At 34.3% G+C, this 18,689-nt stretch overlaps 2 protein-coding genes across 3 annotated transcripts in view; one reads left to right on the top strand and one right to left on the bottom strand.

The window, feature by feature from the left end:
• LOC132204847 (PDZ domain-containing RING finger protein 4) overlaps nt 1–18,689 on the top strand; it is a 43,414-nt gene that overhangs the window by 21,287 nt on the left and 3,438 nt on the right. For both annotated transcript variants that reach the window (XM_059633678.1, XM_059633679.1), the window contains exons 2-3: nt 11,574–11,807; nt 12,208–12,495. In XM_059633678.1, coding sequence (XP_059489661.1) covers nt 11,574–11,807; nt 12,208–12,495 — 522 coding nt within the window. The remainder of the gene's footprint in view (nt 1–11,573; nt 11,808–12,207; nt 12,496–18,689) is intronic.
• On the bottom strand, nt 12,670–18,136 carry LOC132204848 (uncharacterized). Its single transcript, XM_059633680.1, has 12 exons — nt 17,859–18,136; nt 17,613–17,797; nt 16,716–16,895; nt 16,518–16,629; nt 15,095–15,600; nt 14,581–14,727; nt 14,303–14,516; nt 13,609–13,842; nt 13,518–13,559; nt 13,385–13,464; nt 12,950–13,048; nt 12,670–12,895 (listed from the first exon to the last, which is right to left on the bottom strand). The coding sequence occupies exons 1-12, from the start codon at nt 17,884–17,886 to the stop codon at nt 12,776–12,778; spliced, it is 1,947 nt and encodes a 648-aa protein (XP_059489663.1). The 5' UTR covers nt 17,887–18,136; the 3' UTR covers nt 12,670–12,775.

Raw genomic sequence — 18,689 nt, 5'->3', positions numbered from 1 at the left:
AATGCTCTTCTTCGTTTCTCTCTGATTGGAAATATATTTTGTGTGGATTCAAATTTTGATAAATAACTGACAAATTGCAAAATCGCATATTTGCTTAATATTTCATATTTTTCTTAATTAAAACTATGTAAAAAAAATTGGTGCTTTCTTTGCAAAATATGCTAGGCTTTAATTAAAGAAATTTATATAGGTAAATATTTGAACTCGAAAATTTTTGATTGAAGATTAAAAAAGAAAATTTAATTTGGAAAATATTTCAGACAATTTCAATGTAATTATATCTTACATTGAAAAAGGTTCCATTATTTCAGCTTCTAGATTTTCCATAAATTTTTTCATTTTTTCAAAATTCCGATGATTGGAATCATTAATTTTTCAAAGGAACCAACTTCATATCAGAAACTGTTTAAATTTTTTGAAATGTAAACAAAATTTGTGATAAAACAGTTGAAAGAAATTGATCTCTCTGACTCGCCAATAATGAAAAACTATTTCTACACATGCAAAATAACATTTGAAAATAATTTGAGTTAAAATTAAAAAAAAAATGCTCTGAGAAGAATAATTAATAAACTTAGAAACTAAGCTTTTTTTTAATTGTCTCTTTTTCATTTCGGAAGTTTCAGCAAAATTCTTGCTAGCGGTGGTTCCGTTTTAATTGTCCTTTCTTTTCAAATAATTGTTTTCAAATTTAATGTAAACAACGTGATGCAAGGATTGGGACAAATAAACAACAATAATGATGAAGACTGCTAGAATCACTGCGGTAGATGAAATCTTTTTGATCCTGGAAATTTCAACAAAATCTTTGCTACTTTTGGTGTCTTCTTGCCCAACAATTCATTGTTTCCCTCTCAAAAATTGTCTTTTTTTCATTGTGAAATTAATTTTTGTAGTAATTTGGACAGAAAAACATCATGATTAGCTCTAAAATTAACTTCTAATTTCAGTATTAATTTTCCACATCAAGAAATTTTATTTCATAAGTCGTTTGACATCAGAAAATTGAAGCAATTCCACAATTTGGTTGAAGAAACCCACTCATTTCTGCGGAGGCTCGGCTCGTTCGGATCCACTTTAAAATCCTGGGAGGTCCTCTTGCTTTTGAAGAGACACACGCGCCCTTCTTCCTTATTTTCCGCACCCACCGATTTCATCCCTCGTGCATGTTATTTTTTTGTTGTTGGGTGGCACAGATCTTGAGGTCTGCTGTGCTGCTCAAAGAAAGAAAGAAAGGTCTGTGCGCTGTCAAAGCAAAAAAGCAGCAGCCTCTGTGCATTTTGAAAGGCACTGCAGGTGGCGTAAAAGCCGCCGCCGCCGCCGTGGAGAAAGAAGCCTTTCTTTTTTATTCTTTTTCTCATTATTTGCAGCCCCTGCGCTTTCAACGCCTCTCGCGCTCCTGCTTCACCCGCCGAGTCTCTGAAAAGGAAAAGCGGGAAAGAGGAGAGAGAGAGCCTCTTTCTGTGTGTGTGAATGACTGTGTCGCCTCCGTGCAAAGGACACATTTCGCGAACGGCCTGGGAAATCGGATATGACTCTGTTAGGCCACGTAAAAAAGGAGAGAAAAATCCGATCCCAGGCCCCAATTCATTTTGCGGTTTGACTAAAGCTATGCTCTTGCCCACCACAGGTCATTCAGCGACCGTCTAATATTTATGGGCCTGATTGAAATTAATTCAATTTTAAATAATATTTATAAAAATGGTAACTGTAGATCATTTTTGTTCGTTGAAATGCTGAAAAAAAATACAAAAATAATTTAAATTAAGATTTTTTTTGCACAAAAAATTGACAGTTTCACAGTTTCCAAAAGCCGCTAATCTTATATTATTTATATTTTGTATAAAAATTTTCAGAATTAATCTTCTAAATAAAGATATACAAATTTTTAAAATTTTTTTGTAATGTTTGCACAACCTTTCAGATTCTAATCAAATTGATCAATGATCTCGGAAGTTTCAAAGATTAGCTTGTTATTTTAATATAAATTTTAAATTTTTATGGTTCATAACGCTATGCACATTATTAATTGATTGCAAAATTTTCCAACAGCTGTTTGCAATTTTGCTTTCAACCGGCATCAGCTGATTTTCATTTTCTTTAATGCTCACTGTCCGTTTGCTATTGAAGGTCCTGTGGAGTTCTTTTTGCGGTATTTAAGAACCTGAAAGATACAATGTATCAGAACTTGAATTTTAAATTATTGCTACAAATGGGTATGTGCCTTGAAATAAGAGAGCTAAAGATCACATGATAAAACTCAGAATTATTATAATTTTATGTGAATCCTTAATTAAATCATTAAATAAATGTGCAAATCCGACAAATTTGTTTATAATTATGATTAAATTTTTATTTTCATATGTATAATTTTCCTAAAATTGGAATTAATCCTAAGACTTTTCCAGCTTCATTTGGATCTCTTTCTAAAATTTGAAAAGTAAATTTGCAATCAGTAATTTATACCTAGAAAATTTATTAAATTTATATCTAAAAAAAAAAAAAATTTCAACGTGCCACATATTAAAGCAAATGTACGAAAACGTTTTGACTACAAATTCACAAATATTGTTCCCGCAGAGAATTAAACCTTTTGTCTTTTGAATTTGAAGTTTTTTTTATATTATTTACAATTCTAAAGAGTTAACTATTATCTGCAATTAGCATTTGTCTCGGATTGTGCCGGTTGCTGCAGGTTTATAGGCCGCGATGCAGTTTATCAAAACAGCGGGAGGCTGATTAAGCCTCGGAAATAACTTGCAAAGGGGGTTAGCGCGCTGCTTTTTGAGTGTCGCCCTCATGGGAAAACCAGTTCGCACAATGGAATACAAATGAGGCACGACAATGCGTCCGCAAACTTGGCGGAATTATTCACTTCTAGCTTTCTTCCCACCTTAAAAACGCTCCAATTTGCGATTCAATCGTTGCTCTTCGGTGCGTGAGAGAGCCAAATTGCCGCTATGAAAAAGAGTCAAAGAGGATTATTTATTAACCAGGGCCGGTCGCTCTGCTCTTTGAGGATTCGTGCGACCGGCGGCGGACGTGCGCAGAGATGGAAAAAAAATATGCTTTTGTCTTTTCCCGGAGAGTGGCCTCTCGCGTATATTGCGAATGAATTTTTCAAAATTATTGTATGCACCATCGTCGTCGACCTTTTCTTTCCCTCCTGCTCTTTATGAAATTGGAATGAAAGAGACGGGAAAGTCCTCCCTTTTGTTTCTTTCAAATAGAAGAAGTGCATTTTGAATCTCATTAATAAGGGAAAAAATCCATGAAAGTTGAATTGCACATTAAATTTCTGAAATTTTGTTACACTTTTTGAATTATTTTGGAAGCTTTAAAGCATGATCATGCCATTTTTATATTTATATACCCATATCAGTTCAATAATTATTTCTTAAGTAGTGAAAACAATACTTGTATAATCACAAAATGGCAACTAAACTTGCAAACTAATTTCAATATTTTCAATCTACTGGCGTTCTTGAGTCAGTAAAAGGAAATATAATTAATGAAGAGATTGAACTAAATCAACAAAATTAGAGTGTAATATCAAATTGTTGCTTTAAACATGAAGGTTTGCACATTTCTTAATCTTTTGATTCCTGGGGCAACGCTTTAAAAAATTGACTCAATCACAACCAAACCCAATTAAATTTTACAAAAGCTTTACTTGAAAAACTTAATAAAAAACCTCAAATTAAATTTTTTTTTTTAAATTGTGAAATTCCTCCAATTATTTCGTCTGAAGAAGATTCTTTTTCTAAAGTAAGCAAATAAAAAAAATTATTAATTTATTAAATATATTAGGTATTTTTTACAAGATCTATAAAATGATTATTAAATCGCATGCAATTCCAGCATAATTTCTGCCATAATTTATATTTTTATTATTAGAAATTTTTACTGACCCTTCTCAATAAATTAAGTTTTTTGCTGCAATAATTTCAAAATACAATTTGTTGGTGTGAAAAATTACAATTTAAATAATTGAATTATCAAAAGAAGTTATCATTTTATCTAAGTTCTTCATTGCGAGTTGGAAATTGCTAGAATTAATGGACCAAAATTTGAAATTATGTTGAAAATTACCTGATAAATTTTAATGTATAAAAAACCTGTAAATTCGAACAAAAAACCTTTTTTCAATTGATTTCCTTGAGATTTATATTTGTGAGATAAATAAGGAGAAGAGAATTTGCTGCAGAAATTTCAATATCTATTTCGCACGAGTTCTCAGTCAGAGCGAGGGAAATATACAAACTCGGGGACCACCGAGCTCGTCAAACGTCACACTCAGATGTGGCTTATTCACATTTTGCAAGCAGCGTATTTTGACACAATTGAACAGCAAGAGAGCAGCCGACGCCGCTGGAAATTGAGTAAAAAGCGAATATAAATTCCAATCACGCGCCGTGCAAAAGTAGCACGTAGAATTGTTGCGAGGGAGAGAGAGAGAGAGATGGAAAAAAATTGCCGCCGCCGGCAGGAAGGGAAAATCGCCCCTTGGAGGATTGTCATCAGCACCTACCCTAGCCGAAAAAGAGCCGTGCGAGAATTCCTGATGTAATTTATGTGTGCTCGCCGCTGAGTTATTTCACGCGGCGCACTCTTCGTCATCATTTGCGATAAAAAAAACTCTGCGTCGGATTATCAAATGAAAAAAAATTGCTTGTTAAATTTATTCAGGCTTGTAGATGCGTTCATGATCATTAAATGATCCAAGAGTCCCATTTCATATTATTATTATAATGATATTATTTTTATTTATTCTTCTCATTGTCAGTTGAATGCAAAAGTGGAAAATCGGAATAATAGGAATATTAAAATATTAGCAATGATTAATGATGGTGAAAAAGTTTCATTTGTGGAAGTTAAAACTTAAAATTTCTTGGTTTGAAAGATATTTTTGAGCGATAATTATTATAGTTTTATGCTTTTTGCATCAGTTCTAGTCAATCTTCTCATCTTTAAATTTTTCCAATTCAAATTTAATCGAATTTAATAAATTTTAAAATACAAAATTATCTGGATTTCAAGCTTTCAGAAGTATGTTTAAAAATATCAGGCTATTCCTCAGATTTTTGTTTGAAACTTCGGATTGGCTTTTCAAAATCAGTTATGTTTTAGATTTTGCTGCATTTAACTCAGTATTTGATTTATTTTCAAATTAGCCACACATTATCTCTGTCAAATTTTAATTATCATATAAATCAGATTTTAAAACTCCCCTTTTTTCCAAAATTTCCAAAATGAAGGTGAGATACAGTAATTCTGATCTTAATTCTAGGATATTTAATTCATATTCACTTTTCAATTATTTGTGCAAAAAATTTAACGATTTTCAAAAGTGAAAAACTTCTACGCATATCCACTTTAAAGGGCATTTATCGAGTCACTTTTCGTACGGTTGCTTTGCACAAGTAAATTCGGAATTTCGGGCCAGAAATGGCGGACAATCGCATGCAAATTGCGCCTTGTTCGGCGGCGGGGCACGGAGCGGAAGTGATTTTCCGCTCCAGCACCTCCACACGCGCCGACGTCGATCTGCACTTATTGAATGTGCGCCAAAATTTGTTTCCGTCGTTGTAGCGAAGAATTCTGTTTTTAAAGGAGAACGCGCCCTGCTTTTTGCTCCACTGCCTCCATTCGCAGAAATCATTTCACATTTTTTTTTTTTTCAAAACTTCTGCGTAAATTCGTATTGCAAGCGTGGGAGTCGAAAAGAAGTTTCCGCCTTCACGTGTTTACACTCGACTTTATCTTCCCCTTGACGAGGAGGAAGAACTGCTTCCCCGTCCGCGCCTTGCCTGCTTGACAAGGGTGTCTGTTTTTAGGTGTGCGTGCTTCGAACCCAAACTACGGAGAGCACATGCTTGCCCGTCTAACAAGATGCATTTTTATAAATATATGCGGGTCGCCGCAATGTTTCCGAAGTGAATGTGAATCCTAAAAAAATATTAAATTCCCAATGGAATTTAGAGCTAATTTGAAAGTGGCTGCATAAAAAAATGTGGTTTAATATAAAAAATAAAATGCTATAAACAATAAAACTCTATAATTATTATAATAGAAATTTAATGTCCCAGAACTGTCTAAAATGTATAAAACCAACCCTAAAAATCCTAAATATCTAAACCTATAATAAAAATTGAATTGAAATCCGACCCATGACGGCCATAAATCCCTTAATATTTCCCATAGACTTTCCAAAGCTCTCTTAACACTGCCTAAAATAACTGATCCAAAAGAACCTTCTGCAAAAATTTCTAAATATTCCCAAAAAAACAGTCTCCAACCTAAAACTGCCAAAAAAACCTAAAACCTGCCTTAAAATCATTCTTAACTGTCTTATATAGCCCTAATTTTCTTAATTTTCTACTTAAACTGTCTAAAATTTCCAAAAATACCCTTAATACTGCCTAAAAATAATCCAAAACCGCTATAACTCTTTAAAAATTCCTCAGAACAATTTCCCCATCCATAATGTTCTAAAAATTGCCAAAGCGTCCTAAAGAACTGCTTGCAAATTATCCAAATCGGCCTAATTATTCCCAAATGTCTTATTTACTCTTCAAATACTCCAAAATCTTAACTAAACTTTATATAAAATTGCTTAAAACTGGATAAATTTGATCTTCAACCATCTATTGAGGGCTCATAAAGATTTTGCAAGGCCCATTACAAGCCTAAAAAAAGCCACAATTTATTTAATTATCAAACTATTCCGGGTACACTTTCGGAATTGGAACACCTTTTTTAGGGCACATGGGGGCTTCCCATTCATATATAATTCTCTCCGCGCTCAGACGCTGATTCGAAACGATTTTTACTGCACGTTCCGTCTTCTCTCCCAAATCGTCCCACACCCCAGACTAACGAACGGGTTTGTTTTGCTCCAATGCTCGCTTAATTGAGCTCGCGATGAATCATCGTGGCATCAAGAACGAGGACCAAGTCCGAACGAGAGAATTCAATTAGTCGACTCATTAATCAAATGTTAATCGCCGTTTTGTTTATCAAATCGGGGTATTAACATACATTTGCCTTGATAAGTAAATAAATAAATAAAAGCGGCTCGTTAGTGTAAAATTTTAAAAGGATCACAGTGGATAAGATTCAAAGCAAACTGACAGTTGGCCAAAACAACGAAAATGCTTAATGAATTTAATCCTAATGAATAAATATTTTATAAGGGATGAACTTCAAACTTTTATTTACATCGGCCAGAATGTGATTCCTTAATTGTGTTTATTTTATTGTTTTCGCTCAAATGTGGTTATTCTTCATCTATAAATTGAGCTTTTACTGCAGTTTTCCCAAATAAACTCAATTTTTGTTTGGATAAAAAAAGAAATTGAAGAAACTCAGCTTCTGTTGGTTCTTATTTCGGATTTGTATTTTTTGCTGTTAATTCAAAAACCAATCAAATCATTTTTCAAAGGGTTTAAAAAAAAGATTAGTTGTTAATTCATAATTTAAACAATTTTAGAGCAACTATTTTATCCTAATTAATTGCAATTTTTCAAAGTAATTTAATTTATATTATCTCTCCCTTAATTTTTAACATTCATTTTTAAATTTTTTACCTTCAACCATTTATTTTTCTTTACTTTTGACTGGCCAAGCGACCATTTTTTCCCTGTTTTTCTTACAAGATCAATCTTGGCCGGCAGAGTCGATAAGTAACTTTATACCCGCTCGAGCACCCTACGCTTTTAACTCAATACCGCTTGTTGTCTGTTTGTTGTGTGCCTGGCAGTCTCTCTCTCTCTCTCTCTCTCTCTAATTCGCCAATAAACGTTAAACAAACCAGCTGTGTATTAAAGCTCGGAGCTGTTTGCCGACGACGAGCGGGTCTATAGGGGCACTGCGCGCTCAAGACTGTTGACTTTGAAGAGGCCACTTGACCGGCCAAATCCATTGTTTACACAAATTACATAAACTTCAGTCCCCGGCGAGATTTCCAATTCAATTTACTCCCCAATAAATTAGCCGCCACAGAGAGAAAGCGCCGAATACAATCATGCAGTGTCCCTGCAGGGGGAATTTCAATTTCAAAGAAGGAAGAAAGCGTTATTGGGCTTGATAAAATTAAAAAAAAAAATGTTTTTTATTATAATAATTAGGTCTGAACTAAATTGTCTTAAAATGAGTCCAAGCAGACGTATTTTCGTTTTGATTAAAAATTTGAATTAGATTTTTAATGTCCTTACTAACAATGGAATTGCATGTTCCAGCCCAGACTTTGTTCATTTCCTAACAAAATGACATCCTTGTCCAATATTTTTTCTCTTTTTAATTAGTTTTTAATTTGTAGTTAATTTGAGGCAGTTTAATATTTTGTTTCGTGATCATAAGTTTTGTAGCAGATAATAATTAAATTATGAATAAAATGAAATAAAAAAACCTGGTAATGAGTAAAATAATAATTTAATTACGTATTAATTATATCGATGATTTTTTTATGTGTATGACGAAGTTAAAGGATTTTTTTTTAATTTTGGTGAATCATGATTAAATATTTAAAAACGGCAGAATTTTTATGATTTTGTCAAAATTATCAATCAACATCCAGAAGAATTAAGGATCTCAAATCTCTATGGCCAATTTTTTAAATTTCTATTCTGACATTTGAAATTTGCAATTTACAAATTCAAAGAATATTCCCATTTTTGTGCTAAACAAAAATGTTCCAGAAAAAATTAATTTGAAAGTGAGAAATTATATATAGATTACAGGTCGTTCTGGTGAAACATTTCTATACTAATTTGCATTAATTGCTGAAACAATATTGGCTCTTTTTGTTCAAAAGCTTTTGAAGCAGTTTTGTGAAGGAGACAAATTATTCGCAATTTGTACAGTGGCCGGGGTTGAATTAAAAAAATAAGCGAGTAATGAAAATTACCGCCATGGAAGATTTTAATTAGTCAATTAACGCTGCCGAGTCGGCGGCGGTGCCTCAGCTCGCGTGGTTAAGAGTCTCTCTCTCTTGCTTTTTCTTGTGTGCACGCGTACGTGGGAAGTAAAATATATATAATTTTTAGAGAAAGAGAGTCGTCGGAGAGCACCTCATTATTCTTTATATACGTGTACGCGCGCGGGAGAAAAATATCATACATATAATGAAATGCGTGTGCGGTGTTTATGGTATGGGAACGCGCGGCACATAAAGACGAAGAAATAAATACAACTCGCGCGGAGCCAAATCGGATGAATGAACTTTAATCAATTATGCTCTCGGCGGCGGCACAAGAGGATGTAATTAACAAGAAAGCTCGCCCGAGCGTGAGTTATCCTCGCCGTGTGTATATAATTCTCTCCTGATCCTATTTGATATAATTACTTTTGTGTTGCGTTTATCAAGATGTGGTCTAATTAAACGACTATTATTTCATTCATCGCTTTTCAAAATTTTAGACAAAGATTAACCAAACATTGAGATTGTAATTACTTAAAATTACCAATAATATAGATTATTTTAATTAATTATTGCTTAATTATTCAATTAGGATTGTTGTTTAACGTTATTTACATTCAATTTTTTAAAACAATTCCATTATAAAAAATGAATTGTTGCCCAAAACTTTGATTAAACTTTAATTAAATTATTATTATATTTGTTAATTTCTCATGAGATAGGAATTGACCAAAAGTTATTTGGCTATTTATTTGAAACTTCATTTCATTACATTATGTTTTGATTAATCACAAAACTGAATTTTTTTAATAAACATAACTTTTTATGGGATTTTCTATAACAATTTTTTCTCCTGCTATTTATTTTTATTTTTTTTAAAATGAAATAAAAGCTCAATCAAATTAGGTTGATGATTTTGTTGGATTTGGTATAACTTTTGACATTTGCTAATAAGACTCTTTTGAACCTTTTTGAGGTAAAAATACTACTTTTTAAAAATTAAATTGACTTAACATCACAATCCTTTCCGGAATTGATTAAGTGAGCTATAAAAACAATTGATTTCTAAAAATATTTGTTCACATCTTTTTCTGATAATCTACTTCACACATCGTATTTTAAAATAATACAAAATCAGCTCGCTTATTATGGATGAATCTCCAATTACTGAAGTATATAGGAGAAAATTAAGTGCAATTGCTACAATTTTGGAGGAAATGAATAATTTTGGGGGATTGATTGAAGAAAACAGCATCAGCAGCAAAATAATCTTGATAAAAACTTCTCTGAGTTCAAGATGAGCCCATAAATATAATAAAATATTTTAAATAAGCTAAAATTTTCTATTGACCGAGATGAATAAATAATAATTACTTCTGTTTATGTTATTTCATTTTGAAGCATTGCTTTGATGTAATTTCAATCAAAGTAATTTCAATGTATCTTAATGAAGAATAAATAAATAATCCTCCATAAAAATTTCAATCTAGTTTATGTAAATTTATATTAATTAATATTTATTTATTCATCTTCTCAGTCAAGTCCTGCCTTCAAATTTTATTCCAACGAAACAAATCGTGGAGGAATTTCAACCCCACAGAATGGCTCTCGTTTTAATTTCTATTAACCACACACGCACGTGACTTTATTGAAATTAAAAGTGTCTCCCTGTTGTAATTTAAGGAGAGCACATCCACAAAATTAATAAAAATTGTAACCCCTGCTTTCTCTCTCGCGAGCGAATTGAGACTGATGGCTCCAATTAAAAAAATATGATCCAAGCTATGCGTGAAATAATTCCATCGCTGCACACGTGCGCGCGTTCAACGCAGAGAGAGCTGCTTTTGCAGATTAAAAAAGCGACGACTGCACAATCCCGCTTTAATTAACAAGCCCTCCAGAGTGCCGGGGAGAGCCGAGGGCGTGAATTTCCTTTCTTTCTCCCGCACCTTTTCGCCTCGGCTCACACACGTGAAAATTTCCACTCAAACTCCCTCTTGTCTTTTCGCTCTGACGCTTTCTCCCTCGAGAGAGCCGATGCGGATCTCTTTTTCTTTATTACATATACCGTACCAGCATGTTCGAATAATTTTCCTCCCTTTGAATCGGGGCCTGATTGATTGACGGGTCCAATCAAGGGCCAATTATGGCGGTACGTCGTAATTAGCCTGCGGACCGATGTGCAGCGCGTTTGATGTCGACTTTCCATAATCAATGTGTCACTATCACAATTTCCCCAGAGACCCAAACGTGATTTTTCGGCTAATTTTTTTACAAGTCAAACCAGTTTTATTGGAATTTAGCCTTACAGAACAATTTTGAATTATAAAAGAGTTTTTTTTAAATTAATTTTGTATTATGTATAAAAAAAAAATTGTTGAAAGAAAGGGAAATTTTAGCACAAATTTGTAAAATAAAAGTTAAGAAAAACGTGGTGGGAAAAAATTTTAAAACGTTAGTTAAATGCAGTTTATTTTTGTTGTAAAAAAATTAAAATAAAATAAAACTTTAAATAAAAAAATATTAATAATACACAAACTTTAATTTATTTTGTAATTTTAAAATAAAATCACTACATTTAATACGAGACAAAATTAAGTATTATTAATTGGAGTTGCAGATTTTTAATTAGGTTGAAATTGTGTGTCCGCAGGTGAACGGTCAGGACATCACGGAGCACTCGGAGGCGCTGCGAGCGTTCGAAACGTCGCCAGAGCCCATTCTGGTGGAGGTGCGGCGCTCAGGCAGCAGCTGTCTGAACTCACTCATGTCCACTGCCGTGCAGACGGACGACCTCGACAGGGTCATCTACGAAATTCCAGAGTGTGAACTCGACGACGACGATGACGAAATCGAGTTCCTCCTCAACGACTCTCTCGACTACGAGGTGATAATTTTTAAATGCCTTTTTTAAATTTTCTAAAAAAAATTGAAATTGAAACTCTTGATCAATTAATTAATTAATTTGAATTAGCATAAAATAATATAATTTTAATCAATTTCATTAAAAATAAAATCCTCTGGAAGGTATGGAGATCAATATAAATAAAAAAATTAACTTTCACAAATTTAATGGAAAATAATTAAATATTTAATTATTTTTATAGAATTTTTCAATCATGTTTTAACATTTTATTTTTTAAAATTTAAATCTTTATTTTTATAATTTAGAATAAAATAAATATGAAATTATTTTTCTTTATTGAATTTTAGAATTTTATTTTTTTATTCTTAGTTAGATAATTTGTTATCAACGAACTTTTTTTAATACTTTAATTCTCTTGCAGGTGGTGACCTTGAACAAGTGCAAAGGTGAGCCGCTCGGTTTGAATCTGACGTTCAGCAACCTCGGGGAGGCGGAGGACGAGGCGGCGAGCAAGTGCGAGTGTCTCGTGTTCATCGAATCGGTGGCCAAGGACGGGGTGGCGGACAAAGACGGTCGCGTCCGCGCCGGTGACCAAGTCCTCCAGGTCAACGGGGTCAGCGTGACCAGTCAGCAGCAGGCCAGCGGCCTCTTTGCCGAGACGGAGAGTCTCAACGAGGTCACCCTCCTCGTCTCCAGATTCGCAGCAAAGGTCAGTATTTATTTTTATAATTTATTTGATAAATTGCTCAAATTAGAAATTTGACGTAATTTAAAATAAAGATTTTAATTTCGTGATCTAATAATAATATTTTGTTTGCCAACGGTAACAAAATTAAATAATAATTTTAATTAAATAATTGCTATTTGCTATTTTTTGGTACTTTTGTTTGGAAATGTTTATTCCCTGGGATTTTCTTCCAATATTAAGTTTTTAAAATTTGTGCACCAAGTATTTATTTTGAGCTATTTTTACGTCGCATTAGAGCTATTTAAATTGAATTGAGCGGCCTGGTCCTCTCTTGCATCCACAACAGGGCGACCGGGTCGTCTTGGATCAAGGGCGACAACTCGGACGCGACTCTGGCGTGGTACGAGTTGAGCCAATCAATCTGCAATTTTATTTCATAGAGTAATTGCTGCGTGCTGAGAATAATACAGCAGACCTGCTTGGCCGTCAGCAGGCCCGGATCAATCAATTTGACCTCGTAGGGCACCAATGTGACCATATCGAATTGCAGGAAGGTTTTGTTCACCGCATACGGCTGAAATAATAATTGAAAATGTTAAAGGACAATTCTGGAAAATTTTTAATTCCAAATTTAGAAAGCTGACGATGATGAAATACAAGTTTTGGTCAAAAAATTTGAGTTTCCCCTTTCAACGTCCATTTCCAGAATATTTCTGTTTTAGAATTTGGGACTAAATTTCTATGAGATTCAAATTTCTTTGGCGGGAAAATCAGAAAATTCATCGGTTTCAAGCTTAGAGGAACAAGTTTTTGTATATTGATTTTGACGTCAATCATGAAATTTTGACCACTTTCTAGATTGAAAAATATAAACTATGCCATTGTGGTCCTTTATTTAAAATGGACTTACGCCAGTAAAATTTTTCCTCTCCACCGTGACGATGTTTTCCAGCCGCATTCCCCACTGGTCGTCAACGTAAAATCCAGGCTCTGATTTATTTCAAAGATTATTATTTACTTTTAACTTCCAATCAAATTTATACCTTGAGAGCCGAAAAAATTCTCGTTGAAAGTCGTGTTGAAAGCTGGATTTTTTTTTTAAATTAGCCATTGTATTATTTTATTAATTCAAACCTTCGTGAACCGCGAGGAAGTGGCCAATGCCGTGGGTGATGCCGTGACCAAAGTCAAAACCGCCCTTGTACAAATCGCCCCTGGCCAAAATGTCCAGTCCTGACAGGGTGGTGCCCAAAGGGAAAACGGCCGACGCCAGGGTGATGCACCCTGACAAAAGTCGGGTGTACACTTCGACGTGAATGGGCAACGGAGTGCCAAAGTAAACTGTCCGCGTCACATCAGTTGATCCATCTGGAAAGAAAATCTTTTAAATTAAATAATTCAAATTTATTTAACAAATTTTAATGATTGTTGCACAAGGTTATTTTTGGGACTTGATTTACTCAAATATCGATTGGATTTTATTTCATTGTTCACAAAAAATTTAGAATTTTAAAAGATTCTGAAAAAATTAAAAAAAAAACGGTATCTGTTTAGAGTTTCAAATTTTTAAATAATTTCTGATATTGAATTTAACCTGATCAAATAAATTAAATTTTATTTATATATAAAAATTCACTCTAAATCAAATAAATTATAAACAATTTTTCCTTAATTAACAGCAATAAAATTTTATATTAATTTTAAAAAAACATTCATACTTTTTGATTTGGGTGAAATTTTTCGTTTTAATCAGCAATCAAAACCTTCTCTTTTAAACAACAAAATTATATTTAACATTCCCCAGAGAATAAAATTTTCCCACACATACCGAAATAGTGTCCACCGGAATCAAGGGTGTACACGGCGGATGCGTTGACGGGCGAGTTGGTGGTCGCGGTCGGCTCGTAGTGCGGCAGGGCCGAGTTGACTCCGCTGGCCGAGATCGACTCGAAACAGGGACCCTGGCTGAGGGGCATCGCAGCCCTGATGGCGGCCACCTCGGCCACGGCTCGCATTTCGTCCCACGACTCGCCGGCCAGAACCTATAGTTTTGGTGGGAAAAATTCAACATTTCCGGTGGACAAAATGAAAAGGAAATCGACCCACCCCGGCTTCGAGCTTGGCCAGGAATTTCACCAAAGCGGCCGAGTCCCGCAAATTCGCGTTTCGCATTCCCGCAGCCTCCACTGCGTTTTTGATGTCTTTCATCACAGAGACGGGGGCAGGAATTTCAATCACTTTTTCACTCGGAAACTAGAAAAAGGAAAAATGAAGAGAAAAAAAGCAGAAAAAAACGAATTTAAAAAAAAAAAATAGTAAATAAATATTAATTTGTTTAAAGAAGTTGACACTCGAGGAGATGATCATGGAAAAGCCCGATTCCTCATTTCCAAATATTAATTTATTGCATTATTTTAAATTAATCGAGAATTTTATAAAGAGAAGTATAAAATTTACATTAAATATCAAATTAATTGTATGGTTATAAAAAAAAATAGTTTTTACGTGTGAATTTGAAAATTTAAATTCATTGTAAATAATAAAATAAAATTTTCAATTAAAAATTATTTAAAAAACAAAAATTAAAAAATGTTTAGGCAAAAAATTTTAATAAAATAACCCTTTCGTAAACAGCATGGCTGACGCCAAGGCTGTAACTGAATCGGCTCGGGAGGGTCACGTTGGTGACCCTGATGCCCAGGGCGGTCAGATCGTCCCAAATCTGCTCGTAGTCCTTGATGACGACCCCGTCCGCTTGTCCCTCGGCCAAGTGCGTCCTCACTGCCGGGGTCAATTTCGAGTTGGCCACGTACAAAGTGACCTGGGCCGCAGGTCGCAACTCCAGGGTCAGGTAGGCCCTGATGACGGGCGTGAAGGGCACGTCGGCGCCTCGCAAATTGAGCAGCCACGCCACCTCGTCCAGGGCGGCCACCACCGTCGCCTGGCCGCCGCTGGCCCCCACTTGAGCGGCCACGCGGGCCACCTTCTGTCGCCAGGTCTCGCCCGCGTAAAGGGTCTCGTCCAGCACCTGCGCGGGCGTCGAAGGGTATGGAGGGCGGTCGAGGCCCCAAACTTGGTCCACCAGGTTCGAGTTTGTCCTCACTTGCAGCGCAATCCCTTGAGGCTCTGGATTCCGTTAAATTTTATTAATCAAATAATGAAATTAGAAATCTTCTGGAAAAAACCAGGCCTTTAAAATAAAAACAGGAAAATTTTCGGAGATTTTGACCAGAAAATTTCTATAAATTGTAATTTTTTTAAACTGCCATTATAGATTTTTGTTGTAAAAACTATACTAGTTAGAAAAAATTTGTTGAAAATATTTCTTTTATCATAATTGGAAATGTTATTTGCAACAATGCTCAATTCTTTGTTAAAAATTTATCTTTTTTAGTAAAAATTTTCTTATATCTTTAAAATTAAAAACTATTATGTAAATTTCAAATGTTCAATTTGCAAATGCTATAAACATTTATAAAATCAAAATTTAGAAATTTAAAAGTAACCGTTTTTGTAAAATGAAATTAATCAAATCACATGATTTTTAATTTTTTTATATTATCTAAAATTCAATTTCAAGCTTTTGTAAAACCATAAGCTACAAAAAACAATTTTCAGGTTAATTCGCAATATAAAATATTTTATAATTTTATTTTTTATTATTTTGAAAGCAGCAGCAAGTTGAAAATTTCTTCTACTTAATTATTTGTAGATTAAATTTGTACTCAAAGATAAAATTGAAAAACGAGCTTACTCCTTGATGGAGATAAAAATTTCACCAAGCATGAGTTCAATTTATACTTTTTATCAAAGTATTATTTGTTCCTATGAAGATTTGATATAATCAATAATTTTTTCAATTTGTTATTGTTTTGTCTGTCATAGATATTTAGAGTTTTTTTTAGGAACTTTAATAAATCTGCTTTAAATTTTTTCCAATCCTTTTTTTCCTAATCTGCAAACATTTTCGTAAAATTCCGTTCCCTTCTCTTTTAAAATTCTATAGAAGATTTTTTATATTATTTGTACAAAAATTTGAATACCAAACGCCTTAAGCCAGGTCTGCCACTGCGACTCGGGCACCGTTTTCTGGTCGGCGCTGACGACGTCGCCCGCTTTGAGGTTGTCGATCAGCCACTGCTCCATCATCGGAACCTATTTATCAAAAAAATGATCCCCCTTCACTTTCATTTTTCATATCTCTCTCTTTTGAAAGTTATTAATTTTGAGATGGCCCGCACCCCTGCGTTTCTGTCGCGCATCAGTTTCCAGTCGCAGTCGAGCTGCTGGTCGGCCTGCAGGAAATAACGCGAGTCCGTCCAAAGGGCCGACTCGTTTTTGGTCACCACGGCCCAGCCGCTGCTTCCCGAAAAGCCGCTGATGAACCTCCGCCTCTCGTCGTAGTCGGCCACATATTCGCTCTTGAAAAATAAAAATTAATTGATCGTTTTAAAGGAGAAATTTATTATAAAAACGCCGTTTAGTTTAAAAAGTTCTTTGGACTTTGCGTCAAGGAATTTCCAAAAAATATAAAGTAAAAAGTAAAAATTTAAATAAATTTTGCAATAATTGCAAAAACTGGCTTCTATTGTTCGTTATTCTAGTTTTGGACTACTTTTTATTTGATATTATTCAAAACTGAGCCCAAAATAGCTTGACAATCAATCAGATTGGGCGTTTCTTTTAGTAATTGATAAACAAAATTGAAATTATACATCAAATATGAAGATCCTTAAAAATCTTGCACATAAGCAGCTTCAAACTGTTCAAAAAAACTACACAAAACTTTCGCTAATAACCCTAAATAGTGGAAAAAAACTCGATCAAACGAATTTTTTTGTTTCCCTCCTCAAGTTGATACTTTAAACCATTTAAACACACATTTCAGATATAAATAAAATCTTGATTTTTAAATTTTTGAACTGAAGCCGATTTGGACTTTTTCTCTAAAAACCAAAAAATAAAATTGCAAAATTAAAAACTTGTATACTCTATTAAAATTTTTTTAATCTGAAATATGTCAGGAAAGATATTCTGGCTCAAAAATAATGAGTAATTCTAATTATTTTTTTCGGAATTATTGAAATTAAAAACTTTTTTTTTTAAATTGGCAAATTAAAATACTTAATAATACTCACTTGGTGGTCATCGTTGGTCAAAACGATGTAGGCCGCAATGTTGAGCGATTGCATCAGTCCGCGGAGGGCATTGACCCTTTCGGTGGTGTTGACCCTGGACGGGGGTTGCGGGTCTCCGGGTTGGCAGGAGAGTCTCGGCGGGTCCTGCTGGGCTCGCACCGCCAGCAACAATCCCGCCGCCACAACTGCTGGCCGATCGCCAAATAAAGACAATAAAATAAAAAACAAAACAAAAAAGTCACAAACCGGCGATGAGGTGCGGGACGGTGTGCATTTCGCAGCGTTGAAAAAGTGAATGACTCGAAACTAAAATAATCTTATCTGGGATGAGGGAAAGAAGAATTTTTCGAATGTGGACCTTGATCTTTCGGATGTAATGCGCGTTGCGGCGGCAGTAAATCACGAGAGAGAAAGGATTTTACAATAATTATTTTCGGCGCCTCCCACGCGGCGGAATCGGAGATCGGTCGGTGGTGCAGAGCGCGACCGAGCCGCGGATGCTCTCTCGCAACAATGAGAAAATTGCTCGGCCGCGCGCAGACAATTGGCGCGACTTGCACAAGAAGAAGTCGCGTATGGTGTGTCATAACGCGCCGGGCTCCCGCATTTGGCTCGAAATTTTATGGAATAATTGTCATTAATTGTTCGTTCAAAAGAACAAACAAATCAATTTATTCGTCCAATTGTTACACTCACATTGACCTAAGTTAAAATTATTTAGAACAATTATTGTTTAAAATTTCCAATTGTTTTCAGAGAATTGCAAAAAATGGCTGCTTTTTTTAAAAATTTTGCTCGGTTTTGCTAATAAAGTATTAAACAATGTATCAGGGCTATTTAAAAGTAAAATAATTTCTTCAGTTTAAAACAACCAAGAAGTAAAATTAAAAACGGCCTTTTTTTTCTTCAAACTTATTTTTAATGCGGAAAATAGAAATCAATAAATGAGAAAATTTAATATTACGGCTTTTTAGAGAATCTTAAAAAAAAAATCCACTTCAATTAATAATTTTTGATCAAAAAGAAAATGAGAATTAAAAAAATAATAACTAATGAGTTTCGTCTTACAAAATTTAA

Source organism: Neocloeon triangulifer, unplaced genomic scaffold, assembly GCF_031216515.1.
Source record: "Neocloeon triangulifer isolate White Clay Creek 2 clone unplaced genomic scaffold, ASM3121651v1 ptg000022l, whole genome shotgun sequence".
In the NCBI taxonomy this organism is placed as follows: domain Eukaryota; kingdom Metazoa; phylum Arthropoda; class Insecta; order Ephemeroptera; family Baetidae; genus Neocloeon; species Neocloeon triangulifer.
This window is presented reverse-complemented; position numbering and strand designations above follow the sequence as displayed.